Consider the following 16,751-nt stretch of genomic DNA (forward strand, 5'->3'; position numbering starts at 1 on the left):
AAAAAAGAAGTCGAAAATATAGAATAAAAATTTGTCGTTCGAGGCTTTGTTTTCGAGAAAATCGACTTTGAATTTTCGCTCGGTACGCGTGCGGTATGTTATAACGCATCTCACTGTAGATCGTTGTCTCGAAGGAAAAATTAAAAAAAAAAAATAAAACAAATTTTTATTCTATATTTTCGACATCTTTTTTCGCGTAGAATCACCCCCTTTCCGCTTGTATCATCAGTTACCAACCACCCTGTATATCTGTGCACGTTAGAAATACCTGATTCATAAAGATTATTTGACGGATACCAAAAAAAGCTAAAAAAATACCGAGACCCGAGCATATACACACGTTACGTACATATATATATATAATACATATATACATAAACATCGGGAAAATTATTCTTTTAAAAGCAGTAGAGAAACAGACATATGGTACATACATATTGATACCGACTTTGAGTGATTTTCACATTTTGTAAATGTTCCCTTCGTTTGTATGGATTCGCGAGTACCGTACCATGTGAATACACGATCTTTTTAATAAATGATGCTCTTCGACGATTGACGTGGGATGAATATTTTCATTTGATCGTGTCGCGGCGCTGAAGATACGGAGATACGTATTTTCGATCAAAAGAGATTGCTTTCTGAAATTCACAAACAGCGGAACAATTTCTGCTAAAACGAACAACTTTTTCTAGAAGAAAACGGCTTCTCGTCAACGGTATAATTTAATTATCGTAGACGTAATTTTAATACATCTCCTCGATATCTTGTATCTATCTTTGACATATAATATGTATTTTTTATTATATTTCAGCGCGTAATTGATCTTCTCTACGGGTCACGATAGCTATAGTTACTGCATGTTATAGACAGATATAAATGTGTTTCACAGTTTCAGAAATCTTAAAGTACAGATAATTATGATATACAACTTATTCGTGAATAAACAAAGGACGGTATTCATGAATAAACAAAAGGCGGTATTCGTGTTGTTTATTTAATATTCCGTTTGCGGATTCACGATCGTTAGCCTATTTAGTATTCACAAAGAGGAAAGGCAATTATTTCCATCTTGCAATGTCACGTACCGTAAAATGTATTTGTTCGCCGTTCGCAAAGCTACTTTTTATAGAGTGGAGCAGCTTACGTTATTGAATGATAACTAGAGTAATAAATGAACAGTTTCTACTGGCAATGATTTCATTACAGTTCATACGTTCATACGTGAAATTGCTGGCAATTAAAATATAAAAATTTCACATCGTACCATTTGATTTTTACGTCGCTCTCCGAACACGTTTGTTTTTTTTTTTATTCTGCCTCTGAATTGCTTCTCTGACTTAATCGAGCGATTCAATCAATTTCATTTATAACATTAATTCAAACATTCGCAAAATATGGAAATTACATGTAAGCTTATATTTTAGACATAATAATCACGCTAACAATATAAATATGCAAACAACAGCTCGTCAGCAAGCTTACCGTTGCTAATAACAATGCGTGTGGATATCGATCGTCCTTTCGAAGCGGTGCAAAAGGAAGTCGGTAACAATTTTTTATTTTTAAATATCGAAAGTGCAGGGAAAGTATATCAAGATATTAGATTTCTCATGAAAGTCGCCGATATTAATAAGTAAATTTTATTGCTATTTCATCGCCTGACAAATAACATTTTGAAACGCCTTAAGAAATACGAACGATGCTCTTTTAAATCATATTTGTGAATTATTTATCGCCACATAAATATATATATATACATATAGCAGGATGAGATCAAGAGTAAATATATATTTACACGGATTTCCTATTATATACGTATTTGGAATAAAAAGCGATACCTGTTTCATACAAACTTTATAGAACGATAAATTTGTCAGGACTGTGACGCGCGTTCAACCTCACTGGCTGAAAAAATTCCTCTATCGATCTTGGAGCAATACCTTTCCTATCCGTCCTTATAAGATACATAGATATAACCATTGGATAGCGAATGCGGATACCGCGAAAATGTATCACGTATGCACAGGCGCCGCAGCGTTCTCATACGATGCTCAGAAATTTTACATCAGGGGAAAATCGATAGATTTCGTTAAAGCGATACTATTGCGTTCCTACGAAGAAAATTATGATAGTGGTCGCACTCGACGAATGGATAATCAGAATACTCGTTGCCGAAACTATTTTGCAAAGATTTTCCATCTGTCTGTGCTCTATATTTATGCTTAGAAAGTTGTCGTGTTACTTTCCTTGGTTTAGTAACAACGCTTCCGACTGTAGTCAATCTGCTAAGTTCCAGCATGGGTTCGAACGATTGCCTGGCTGTTGTTCGAGAAATTTGTTCCGCATCTGTTATGGTTGTTACACACGACAGATGGAAACGGGACAATCGATGGTTTTACGATTTACCTTTGACCTTACGCTCAGTAAACTTTCTATATAAAAACAGATGAAATGGAAAAAGATTCCGTACAGGTTGCTACTTTTCATACGCAGGTATCTCTCTTCGATCATGCGTGAAATTTCATTGTTACCGTGTCACGAACAGAGCTTCTTGTATCGTTCCGTATAGCTTGCTTTTTGATCCTCGTAGTCGAAGAATCTCGAACTCGCGACGAATGGGATTTAGTTTCACCATAGTTTGCGATAATTACACCTTGTGTTATTTGTCGTTCGCTTTCGAATTGCCTTTTGTCAAAATAGGCTTTTCTTTTTCATTTTGTAGTTTTAGAACGTTGGCAAACGAACGAAAGGAAAAATTTGTCCCGTTTGTAAAATTGACCGATTAACTTAAAAAGCTTTCTAACGTGTTTAACTTATCCCTTGGTTTATATCGCGGAAGCTGACCTAATTGGCAAATCAGCGACGCTGTTAGCCTGTGGACAGTCCAGCTAGTTTGGCAAGATATCTGGAAAGTCAGCTAAATGGAGGTGCGGGTCGCAAGCCAAGAGGCAGAGTTCCATGTCCATTGATTACCAATGCGCCAGGGTACAAATTTATGACACACGGTTCTTGTTATTATCGAGCGACTGCCTAATAATAATTTATCTGGCAGACCATAAAGCGTATAATTAGGACTGCACTTGTGACCTCGGTGAGAGTAAAGATTACAAAATTCACGAAAACAGTAAATAGTTTATTTGCGTTTGGAAGAACGTTTAATTCGCTATCGAGATTATTATCGTTATTATTATTATTTAGTCGCATTGCAGACTTTGTAGAGTTACACGCTATTGCATTTCGTGATATTTGCATATTTATTTACTTCAATAGCCATCGCCAACTAATGTAAATATAATATCTGCTGTTTACGTAATAAGTTCTAATAAGTTCGATGAACTGTTAACGTTCAAAAGCAATATTATTATGTTAATATGATAACGTTTTGAAATATTGAAGTCCATTGCAAAATTGCTACATATTGAAATTGATTCGAACGTCTATAAAAAATACCATGAGATAAATAAATTAGATGGATGAGAATTATTATACGATACGCGGATTATTACTATACGCGGATAGAAACATCGTAATAAAAATATGAAACGTGAAAATTTAATACGGCTTCTTCCTCCATTTTGATGTAAAATTTCTCTGTTCTGCTATCTTCTTTCTTTTAAAAATATAAAGTCTACTCGCATAAATGGTAGTATAAAAGGAAGCAGTATAAAAAGAACTCAAAATCACTGTATCGATAGGAAAGATAAATATAAAGAACGTGGCGTCGTGTACTACAATGCACTTGAAAAAAATTGCCTTTTAAGTAATAAATCCAGCGTTTATAATAATAATAGTATTAATCGTGACGTACGATATTTCTTTAATTCGAAGAAACTAACAATTTGGGAAAACCGAAATAATTAAATTGCTTGATTAAATCTACCTAATACCTTTATGGGAAACGTATCGTATATCAACGTTGTATACAGTGTAGTATCGAACCGAAGCCAGCTGTGGTGTCACTGGGAAAACTAGAGCCAACCTAATGAAAATTTTGCTGAAATTTCGTTCCAAAATTCCTAATTAATTAAACTTGTCGCAAATTCTGTCATTACAAAGTTACGAATAAACAGCGAATGATATTAATTGTTGTGCAGTCAGGCAGAAGTCAAATTATTACAGACGAATAATTATAGTTTGTATGGTATATGATGAATATGATTTGTAATAGATTTAGTTAGCATCTGCCACAATATACGAAGTTTCAGTTTCCATTATAAAACAAAAACTTTGAGTCGTTCAATTACCATAAGACGTTTTTCAATGCTGCAGTTTTACTTTTTACAATAACGCAGCATTATTCTTCGCGATACTATTTGTTGTGTTTTGCTTTTAATATTTTAATTAAAACTCTCGAGTTTCTAAAGCAATATTCTTTCAACGTTAAGGTTACTGCTTTTCTTAATTTATATCGTATCAAAAGTTTGTACGCGCGCGCACGAATAGAAAGTACTTCTTTATTAACTCTTGATTGTAATACTAAAGGTTGTTCGAAAAGACAACGTTATTAAACAAGTAGATTTATATATTTCATCTTTTTCATTTTAAACATTAATTCGCGCAACTTAATCGAACGATCAAAGAGGAAGGAAAATTGCTGTGCAAAGTGGTGTAACGTCGTTTCCGCTTCTATCAAACTATTAATTTTATCATATCGATTGATATTAATTTGATTTAATATTATGTTCCCAGCCACGAACGTATGGAAAAATACAACTTCGGAGGAAAATCATTAAAAAATGAAGCAAAAATTCGGTGACTGGACGCAACGAAATAATTTTTTTTTCGACGCGATAACGGAAAATAATTTGTATGGAAAAATGGTGGATAGAGGCGAGGTCGAATTAACGGGGATAGATCAAGTTACTTTTAACTTGCCAGTTATTCGTCGTATATCAAGCTGTTGCATTTCGTTATGTATGAAAACAGCCGAATATATGTTGTAAATACTGTTCTGTTATATAAATATCGAAATATCCACAAATTTCTTACGACATAATCGTTAAATTGCATAGAAAGTATAATGTGAAAACCATGTCACGCGGTGAAAATAATAGAAGAAGGGTTAAAGGTGATGGCCTGTAATACGTTTTAAGAGCACACTGTACACGTAAAAGTACGCTCAATTTAGACTTTTCTCGCATGTTTTACTTCTTACTTGTTTCTTCGTGGCGTTTAATACGCTTTTTTACGCTATTATTTAACCACTGGCATCGAGCAGTATATAAATATTTCAGCATCAAATAAATAATACGTAACATATTCACGAAAACAACGTACTATCGGTATATTTCTTTAAAATTTATTTTTACATGTAATTTGATTTGTAGAAGAAATCGGACAGACTAATTTCTTCACAGTTGCAATTTGCAACATAAATAGAATCGATCGGCGTTGATCGAATATTTTATTCTTTCTTTTTTGCAGACTTTTAAGTCGTTGAAATATTTCGTATACATATACGTGTATCTCTTTAATTATATATAGACACTTGTTCTCAAGTATTATGCTCCAGAAATATCACCCTTAATAAAACCCTTAAGATTGAGGGAAAAATTATACTTAGATTCGTATTGATGTAAAAATATATTAGTAAGATAAAGGGATAAAAATATTGAAAGGAGTGTTCGTTGGCAGAATTAATTTCGTACGTTTTGTTGTAACCGTTTGGTCAAATAATTACCATTCTTCTCTCCTTTGTTTTTCTCTTGTTGCTTGCAGCCACGGATATGCTATTTTAATATAGGTTCTTTCGACTCTCAAACGCTACATCTAAATTGGACGTGAAATTTGGTGGTAAATGTGAAACTATTGATCCGAGTAATGAAAATATTTTTATATCGTTTACGTTTAATATGAAATGTTGCTGGGTTTCGAGGTATTGGAATCTGGTTGTCGTAGCGTAGACCAGGTCGAGAAATTTATTTCTACGTTTTATAGAAAATAAGTCCAATATCTTGAAACCGTTCGTGCATTTATATAATAACTTGGTAAGAATTTCGTTTCCTACGCGCAAACATTCTGATCCGCTTGACAAATATTCGCGTTTCGTTCCGAGGCTGAACATACGCGGAAAACGTTTCTAATAAAATTATTATAAATCAATTAACATCGTTGGAAATTATTTTCATGGGAAAAAACGAACGATCGTGAAACATTTAAAATTTATAACGCGTTTACAACGAACGAATAAGTTGGGAATAATAACGCAGGGATAAACGACGCTTATCCAGTATCGTTTCAGTCGATCGACGACAATTGTATCGCGAATACCGTATACATAGTCGCTTAATTAAAATTCGCATCTTCCTACGCACGAATATCGTGGCAAGGAATTTCAATCGCATTGAATACCTGCCACTTGTCCACGTCGAAATTCTCACTCGTATACAATTTCAATTTCCACGCGGTTCGTATCCTCAGATGCATCGGATCGCGTTTTAACGCTCGATATCGAATGAATGCGAGTCGCGAATTGTATTATGCGTTTCAATCTCGCAACCATTAATCCGATTCGCTTCTATTATATGGCGGATATTTTACGAAACAGAGTGAACGGTATCCGTTTTTGATTCGCGTATGCGAATTAATCGTAGGTATAGTTTTTCTCTGGCTGTTGCTATTTCAATAGAACCTTTGATAAAATTGTGTAACAGAGAAAGGAACGTATCCGATTTTTCCGTGTGTTTTGCCCGATGTAATCCATATGGGATGAGTCGTGAAATTGAAAGAGATCGTATCACTCGTTTTTATGGAAATAGAACAAATGATAGAAGAGGAAACGTCGTGCTACTGAAATAGGTTATTAGCTACTCGGATGACTCTGTTGACGTATAATTTTACGATCCATCGCGAAGCTCGATCTATTTAAAAAAGATTTAGCGGCTTGTAATACGATATCAGAATTGCCGAAGTTCACGAGAGAAATTTGACGTTCGAGCGCAATCTGTCGCTCAAGCTTTTTTTGTGTTTTACAATTCGATAGGATTATACGAGGAAGTTGAAAGTAAACATCCCAAGTTCGATATCGAATACCTCAAGTGCCTTTGCGTTCGACAAAGCGATCTTTGTCGTCGACTTCATAATTTATTCGCGGATTATCGGGATATAAAGCGTTTGAAATTTTCATCAAGAAACGACTTACGATATTTGGAAAGGAATCTTACGCTACGATATTTTCCAATTACACTGTTTAAATTTCTGATTTATCTAATGGACGATCCTTTAGAAACGCACGTATTCTCACCTTTTATTCGGTACCGCAAAAAAAAAAAAGAAAAAAATACGAAAAAACGCAGAAAATCAACGTGCCTCGAGTCCAATCGCATCGCTGTAAAATTTGTAGCGGTTCTCTAGTCAGATATATCCTTAAATCACTACAAAATTCTAGATTCTCAATAAAGTTCTGTTTTTATGAACCAAGGCCGGCATATTATGCCGCTAAAGCAGCTCGTTTCATTCCCTCTTGTTCACGTTCCTTTCATTTCTTTTTCTCGGTCTGTTACTCGTTTCCCTCTGCTTTTTGCTTGCTTTATATTTCATGCGCGCTGCCTGCGTTTCCCTCTGGTTTTCCCTTGTTCGCTCGTTTCTTCGTGTGCAATGCCGGCCCGAGAGGCCACGGAAGCGTAGTGCCAGTCGGCGTAGCATCAGAAGGGATAAATCGATTTTGTTTCGAGCTAAAAATAAGCTTCTCATGGGAGCTCATCTCGCGAAACTGGCGCGCAGTTTCTTCACTTACGCTTATCTCTTATCGCACCTACAGGACGTCAGGGATCATCAAGGTGTTCGTATCAGCCGCAACCGGTCAATAGTTTCCTCCTGTCCGCGGACTCGCACACCCAAGGATTACGATACAAACCGGTTCTCAATTTCTCTCGGGAATCTCGTTTAATAACCGCGGATTAACCGATCACTTGTACCGTGCACCGTCTTCAATAATCAGTTGCTTGTTAATACGCCGATTATGTAAACCGCACAATTTTATCACGCTATCTCGTGCTTCAACGCTAGTATTTACCTAACAGTTTGTCACGTATGTAGATGTTGGTATTCTTCGATTAAACAACCGAAGTTTACCCTTTGAAAATTCATAATCGACGCGACTTGAGAAAACTTTTAGATTGTCAAACTTTCTTTGCCAGATAAAAATAACACGCGCTTTTAATATCACCGTGCGAACTAACGATTTCCATTATCTTCCACGGATTCTTCGTTTCTACCGCGTCATCTTCAATAAGAATAGAAATGAAATACAGAAATAGATGATATAAAATGCGAACAATCTTTTTGATATTCCACGGATTGCGTATACGCAGCCGATTGCTATTATAAATTACACTCCGCGTGTAAAATAAAAGCTTGGAAATTTTATCGTATCTGCTTGGTAACGTGGATATAGTCGTTTATTTCGTAAGTTTGCATTCGGTTAACTCTTGCGGCGGTAACAAAGAGAAAATTGCTTCACTCGCGGAATTCCACTAATACGTATCATGTAACGAAGGAAATAATCTGCATAAATTAATTTTATATCGAAGCGGTTTAGTAGACGTTTATTACAGAAGCTTTAAACGGCGTAACATCGAGCGGCGTTCCGTAAGTCGTTGCAATTGTGGCTACGGTACAGTTCTACGAATGAGAGAAGTTCTGTAGTTTAGTTTCTAATTAAGTATACTTTATCGTCGTTAATTTACCACCATTGCCGAAATGCATCTGCTAATTGGTAGCTAATAATTATGTAATCTTCTCTTCTACTTATCTACTTATCTCTCTTCGCATATTTTCTTCGTTGAATCATCGAAATCGAGAAAGCTTTTTCTCTTCCGATAAGAAATCGAGGATGGAATCAGGCACGACGCGACGCCCCCGCTAAATTTATGACTGACGCAATATGCGTAGAAAATATAGGTATAATCGTACATCTTAAAAAATATTTTAAGCACGAAAATAACATTTCACGTGCTCCTTTGTGACAGATTATGAAAAGGTTATAAATAGTAACGGTGTATATGAAACCGGCAATGGCGTTGTTTTTCACAAGAGAATTTTCAAGTGACAAAGGCTTACAACAGGTCACGGGATATTTTTAGTGCTCGGTGAAGTTATTCCAAAGAAAATAAAAGTGCTGTAATACCCTTGAATATTATTATCGATTAATAATTATTATTGAATAAAAAAAGAACCACTAGCGCGATATTCTTCGTAAATAAAGTTCACATAGTTAATTCGTTCTTTTTGCCGCAGATTAACTTCTCCATTGTTCGTTTTTCATTGAAAAATTTCAAGCGAATCCTCGTCAAATCGTTTATCCGTTTTAACGTGAACGATGCAAGTTGATAGATCGTTACGAACGAATTGATAAAACTCTAACTCGATACCGAAGCCGAATCAACCGACGCCTGTGGTACAGCGAGACATCTTCTTCAGGCATCTTCAAGCTCGTCTCAAGACATCAAAAGCAAAGGCACTTTCAGCGATATCAAGAGCTCTTCCATCGAAACGTTTACTGTTAATCCGCTTTGTTTCAATTTCCTTCGTATATTATGCCAGGTAGATTAGAGGTGTACGTATTAGTAATTCCGTATTCGGATCGATAATGATAAGTGGCATCGGCAATCCCCGTGAAACGCGAACGTCTCAGAGCCGATGTGGCTTCATAACGTCGATTAACTTATTCCCCTGTGACTTTCTGCTTAACAACGGACGATGCATCGGCATGTGAATCGAGTCTCGGATAGTATTAGCGTTTCTAGTTTCTACCGAACCATCTTGTTAGTATTCATTGTTTCGTGACGTGGTACTGTTATGCTCGACGACGTGATCATCGATTCGATGCGCATCGAAATGTTTCGATAAACGCAACGCACTACAACGTACTAAATTAATTATATCGATTAATTCGTTTCTCGTGTACAAGCAGATATAATTCTTAGAAAATTACGATACGTTATATCGATAAATCATCGACACGTACGAATCCTATTGAAATTTTCGTTTTCACGAAATATTTACGTTACCAGAATTTCGGACATATAGCGCAAATCTATTTTTCCAGGAAAACACACGCACACACGGAATTTTTAAATATAGCTAATTTAACTTATTCATAATTTATAATTCGTTGAAGTAGGAATAATTAAGCGAAAAACGAAAAGTTTGTTTGACAGTTGCTTCGTAAAATTCAACGTTATTCGCCAATGTATTCGAAGCGAAATGCGTACTTCGTTAATTTCTTTGATCATTTCCAACGATTTTCGCTCGTTTAATGGCTTTCAACGAAACGATTATCCATGAACTGTCTTTCTTGTCTTTTTGCGCTATCTGTAATTTCAGTTTGCCCAGTATCTTCGTAAAAATGGAAAAAGAAAATAGAAAAAGAAACGATCGTTGGGATTAAACGTTTGCAAGCGTTTCTATAAAACGTTGATTTTGCGTAAACCGTCTAAATCTTTCATAAAGATATTTCATTTGTTTCAATATTTCGAACCTGTATGTTATCGATTTGTATTCGCGACTACGAATTCATATATTTTCTATTAGGTTGCCCGGAAAGTGTGTTTCTTTTACAGACACGTCTTTTACAACGACGCATCTTTGTACGAACATGAAACCTAATCTATCAAACGTTGTGATCTTTATCTTGACGGAACAAAATGGATCATACGTAATTATCAAACGATAAAATAATATAAAACGAAAACGAAAGAAACTTTTCGGACGACCTAACGTTTATACATTATTATTATTATTTTACGTTAGATACATGTACGTTACCATTATTTTTCATACATACTTGAGTGTATTTGTTTGAAATGGACATATATTCAATTAGCACGATAATGTTTCCATTTATACGAAGAATGAAAGATTCGATCGATGTGTTTAACGTTTCCTATATTGGACGTTGTAACGTAACAGTTTATCGATTAGAAATACATTTTCATATTAATTAGTATCATGCGTTATAAACGATTTTCATTTGCATCTCGAAAGTTTGTCATTGAAATCGACGTTTGAACGCGATTTCTATGTCATCGAAGCGTAATAACGTGCAGAAATTAACGCGCGCTAATTTACGTAATTCACACAATACGCAGAGTAATTTTGCGCGAAATGTTCCAAGTGAATATCATCCGAACGAAACAGGATATAGAAACACGGTGTTTCGAAACTTTCATACGTTCCTAAAGACTATGTTTCGCGGAATGTGAAATATTTCTACACCGAAATAACTCGCATTGATTCGTTTGCCTATACAAGAGTACAAAACAAATTGCTCCAAGCCACTGAAATTATTCGCAGTACTTTTCCCTCGACTTTAGATCTGAAAATAAATTGACGTGTCCTACGTGTTTCATTTTCCCTGCTGTAATGATAAATGCCTACTGTTCCACGTTTCACGTGTACACACAGTATGTCGCCAAGTATGTGTGCGCAGGATTAACGATACTCGCTGTAATATCTACGATTTCGATCGTTACGTTCGAGAGCGAGAAAAATTAAGCGTGCAGGAAATAGAGGAAAAGATTCGTCGGACGATTCATCGATACCGATGCTCGTCCTACGTCTGACCCAAGCTAATCTCTTCTACTTGAAACGACCCGATGCTTCCTTGTCGTTTCTCTGATTTTCTTTCGATTAATAGACGTTAAGATTAAGCAAGCTGTGGCGATATAAGTAAACGATTCATCTTGAAAAAAACTCGCACGATATTCCTTTCAGCGGGTACCTTGGTTCATTCGTGGCAGAACTCGTCTCCGTAGCATCCATTCTTTATATCGTCGGCATAAACAACGTCGGCCCTAGGAAGTTGTTCTTTCCACCAGCTAGGTGGTGGACAGGGAGCTGTTTTCCTTCTCGCTTCCGTTAAATATTTACAGTCGACGTCCGTTCCAATTTCATCCGGCTGTAAGAGTGGCTGGCCCGTATCTGGATTTGTACTTCGTTCACTATACTTCTGTATTTGTTCAGTCGGATTCGACGGCTGAAAAGGTACGATTAGTTCATCGAGACGGAAAACTGCTGCCCCTACGTATCGCTGCCTCGTCCGCTTCCGATTTTCTTCGATTCCAATACACGTAGGAGAAGATAACGGCTGGCCGATATTTCGTAGTTTAAAAACAGGAAAACGTATGCTGTGAAATCTGTGGTGGATTTAGTACGCGCCAGATTAAAACACATCGAACGAAGCTGATAGTTTGTATTTTTATTTCCACGTATCGTCCACGTAAAATCTGTTTTCGTCGATGTACTTTCCTCGTTCTTTTTATTTGTCAAGTTGCGTTTCGTGGTTGTCCAAGCGGCGGTGAAAAAAGAATACAGTATTTTCGTTGGAATCTGGAGTACCCTTCGCGCATGAATTTAAATTAGGCACAGAAACACGCTGAAATATTAATCTGGAAATGCTCGGGAAAATTTTATGAACGAAACACCGCTGGTTAGAAAAATATTTCACGATTCAAGAAAGTGTTCTCAGAACCTATGCGTAAAAGGAATAATCCGTTATCATTGTTTCTAATGCTCGAAAGAAATAATAATAAAAGCATTGTCATATCGTGAGATTAATTATTTCGTCTTTTTCATCATTAAGAGACAGGGAAGGTGTCCCTTTATAATTGGCCAGGGATTTAGCTCGTTTTGTTCGCGAGTTAATTCTGGCTGCCTGTCATAGGTAACGAGATACTCGCACAGCTAGCAATCAAAGTAATCACTTTTTCTTGTAAAGTGGATACAGACGATCCAGCAGGTAGGTACCTTCCGCTATCGAATTTCTTCAGATCTGATTCGTTTTGTGACAATTTCTGACTTCGTCGGATGGAGAAATTAAACATTTCAAACAACATGGTCAGGTCATGTAATAATCGATGAAAGGTATAGTCTTGTTTAATGGCATTGAACAACGAATGCCATACGATCGGATATCGAATAATTGAAAATTATCCGCTCAAGGGAACAAAGGTTTTTATATCCACGATAAAACTTGTTGTTGATGCGCTTTGTAGGATAATTTTATTAGAAAAGTCATAGCCGGGGAACATTTTTCAGAGAAAATAAAGCGTTTAACGTTAATACCCTTAATAATAATCCTTCACCGAGAACAGACGATATTAGCGAAAGAATTTTGCCACACTTTGCGTTCTTACTAATATTTTTAATGCAATTAGAAGTTGAACGATATTATAAAAGTTGGACGAATTCAACGTTGTAAAAAGAGCGATAATTCGAGAACTATTTTTTCGTACCAACATACGGCATGTACGCAGAACGTAATTAGACGAATGAAAAGATAACGAAACAGGCAGAACCACGCGAATTAGGCTAACAAATGAGAAAGGTAGGATAGAAACACAGAATGGCCTTGTCCGCATATCCCCTGCAGAGTATCAAAGTTAAAGGGAGTGGTTGGAGGCTGACTTTAATCCACGTTGGCCAAAGGAACATTAATTCCCTAGCGACGATTACTATTAATAGTCTCTCTTTCGTCGAAACGACAGTATACCTATTCGCATATTCGCATATTGTTTGTCGTGAATTTCGATCGAATCGCGACCTCACAGCTCAGCCAAGCTTCGAAAGATACTCTACATGTACATTTACAATTCCTCGTATATTTGATTAGTAAATTGGTGGATATGTCACGCGTCGAATGCCTTTCCACAATTCTACGATTTCGACTAAAAATCGTTCGATTCCTTTACTTTATCGTACAGCTAGGCGCGATCGACGATCGTTCGAACTTGCAATCCCACGCTGAAACGGAATTCTGAAGCAAATCGTGACGCGATAGATTGCCAAGACACGGAAGAAATTATTTCCATTTGCCTGAGGATCTCTGTCATAAACCTAGCTGACTTTAAAACGGAGAGCAATTAGCACGACCTAAATATAAATGGGGCAAGGAAAGTTGGCGTTTGAACGATTTTGACGTTAATGAGAAACATTATTCAACTAATGCTACGTTTGTAAAGCATCGCGTGCGAATAAAAGATTAGGAAACATTCGATATTTATTTTCTTTCGTACCGTTAACTTGTATCATATCGTACGATCGCGTTTCGAAGATAAACGCGTAATTATTCTCGCGAAGGTAGAACGTGAGAAATTATGAATTTGATGCTATACGAAATCATGGCGAAGTCGTGTCAGGCTTTCCGCTAAAGGTTATGTAAAGCAGGACAGATCTTTGAGGCGGATAACGCATGAATAAACTGCGGCAGTCTGAGAATTTCGTGGAGAAGCAGGAGCGCGGCGAAAACACTGACGTAATAGGTCAAGTGAGACAGAAAAGGGATTATTTCCGCTCTTCTCTAGGGATCCTATCATAAAACTTCCCTACCTTAATTGGCATCGCAAAAAAAAAAAAGAAAAAAATTGAAACTCGAGCACCGGGCGGAAAGGCGAGAGCCAAGAACCGTTTTCTCCCCTGAGAGAAACTTTCGTAGCCGAGTCGGCGGCAAATTGTCTGTAAGTAACGTCTAATATGCGTCCTCGTGGTGGAGAAAGTACGTGCTTGACAACCGCTTGATGGATTACTGGCGTCCCGTTGGCTCGCCTTGTACACAGGACCGTAATCGACTCGATAATAAGAACTTCTGGTTCCGATGTTTTTCTCTGTCGAGATATACCGATGTCGACGACAGATCTCTCAGAGATTTATTAAACGTCTGTCTTTTTCGTCACTTTGTTTCAACGCTTTCGATCAGTTCCGGAATGTTTTACGCGAACTTATCGCTCTACCTTTGTATTCGTTCTTTCCATTGAAACGTACCTTTTTTTAAACAGCGAACGTATTTGTCGTGAAGTTTACGGATGTTCGGTTAAGTCGTACGTCTACGGAAGAAACGAAACACGATCAATGACGTATCGCAACATGGAACATATGGAAACACGATTTCGCAATCTGAGAAATTAGAAGTTCGAAGCAGAGAGTGTCGAGCGATGCTGAAAATCGAGGCAGTAGCAAGAAAACTTCTATCCGTGTGGCGCGAGAATCGAAACGCAGCAAAATTTGTGTAAAACGAACTAAATTCTTCGTGCAACGCCAACGCTACTCATCGCATCGACAAATCTACACTTTCATTTATTGATAACATTCGCTTTTGTATTAATAATACGCTTCTCGTGTATAAAACGCATAATCTGTTCGTAACATGTCGTAAAATATTTCCTTTCCACTACTGCGTTCTCATCTTCGTGTGTCTTCATGAAATTACTATGACTGTTAGAATAATTCAGTATGTTTCGTAAAAGCTTTCCACTTCGTACAAGGAATATCGTTTTATTTGTACACGTAAATACGGTTTGGAATTGAAAGCTTATTTGTTTCAATATTCGATACGAACGACCAAGCAACGAATTCGAAATCTCTCTCGCAAACAATTTCCCATCTTTGCGTCTTCTAACGACAGTTTCTCAAATTAACCAAGAATTTCGTTGACATAGATTTTCGTCGACCTAAATAGTTGCATCAGTTGAATCTAGATTATTGCTCGTGTCGCTGGAAGTTGCAGCGGCTTCGAGTTTTGGACTCTGTCAGCATAATTTCGTTGCAACTGGCCGTACACATCTTCGATCGTTGACAAACATACTGTACGCTCGTAGGGTACACTCGTTGCCGACCTCGGACCGAGGTTTCGTTTACAATAGGCCACATGCTCTCTCGCGCGTTCGCTCTCTCGTGTAGATCGTACGCTTGACAACATACCCGCAGTACGATGTCGCGGGTTATAATAAAACGCTTGAGTCAATACGGCGAAATGTACAATTACGAGTACCTGATCGGTCGGAATGTATTTAACGCCTGACTCGACATGGCGCATATTTTATCACGCCCACATCTCTGCCTTTTGTATATTTGTTTTTGGTTCATTGAAACTTTTCAATGAATTTTCGAAGTCCGAAGCTGCCACGCAACGACCCTATCCATCGCTACGGTTGCTATTGCAATGATTTATATTGAAACACGGTTTCTTCAAGATTTTCGTCGATATATCGGGGAATGATAAACGAACGAGATTCTTTCAAATTCTTACGCTTGTTCTCGTAATTAGCCGTATCACCGACAACGAGTATAGCGAACAAGTTAAGTTTACACGAACTTCGCCGTAAACGCATCATTCCACAGATACGAAATGGAATTTGATTAATTATGCTTTTGCTACACGATGTGTTTCAGCACTGTTTCGCGATATCCTATAGAAGGGAGAATCAACGATCATACGAGCTAAAAGCGGCTACAGAGTCAGACTGCAAAACGTGGATCGAAGCTATACGAGAAGCTAGGTAACTATATATTATGTGTGTAATTTATAGGTCGAAATGAGCGTGATTAAAACGATGATATCTTCGCATAGTTCGGGTCCAAGGTCTTTAAAATATCAAAAGAAGCAGAGCTTAACGATATGAAAAGAGTGGAGAAATAAATCATAAAATAACTTCTTACGCGTTGTCCTTTCTCGTATTTTCTAAGATAGCAATAAGACTATTTTCATTTTTTTATTTCCGTAGCTCGCACGGCTGCCATAGATTTTTAGATCGTGGTTGGCTTGTCTGTTCTTTTTCACGTTAGTGCCTTAATGGTTTTGCCTATGTGACAAACGTGATCGCGCTGGCAATGCCTACAGGTGTGTCAAACGACCATAACGTTCTCTACGTGCGTCACTAACATCGCATGTTGTTCATCGTCCGTTCTTTTTTCTTTTGCCAAAGCAAGCGGACAACCAACCGTTGCCCCTGATCCTTCTTTTATCGATTCTC

At 37.2% G+C, this 16,751-nt stretch overlaps 1 protein-coding gene across 5 annotated transcripts in view; it reads left to right on the plus strand.

The window, feature by feature from the left end:
• LOC100749046 (ras-specific guanine nucleotide-releasing factor 1) overlaps positions 1-16,751 on the plus strand; it is a 49,623-nt gene that overhangs the window by 13,136 nt on the left and 19,736 nt on the right. For all 5 annotated transcript variants that reach the window (XM_012383402.2, XM_012383403.2, XM_033319889.1 and 2 more), the window contains exon 5: positions 16,171-16,277. In XM_012383402.2, coding sequence (XP_012238825.1) covers positions 16,171-16,277 — 107 coding nt within the window. The remainder of the gene's footprint in view (positions 1-16,170; positions 16,278-16,751) is intronic.

The sequence above is a fragment of the Bombus impatiens genome, unplaced genomic scaffold (assembly GCF_000188095.3).
Source record: "Bombus impatiens unplaced genomic scaffold, BIMP_2.2 scf_0217, whole genome shotgun sequence".
Classification (NCBI taxonomy): Eukaryota; Metazoa; Arthropoda; class Insecta; order Hymenoptera; family Apidae; genus Bombus; species Bombus impatiens.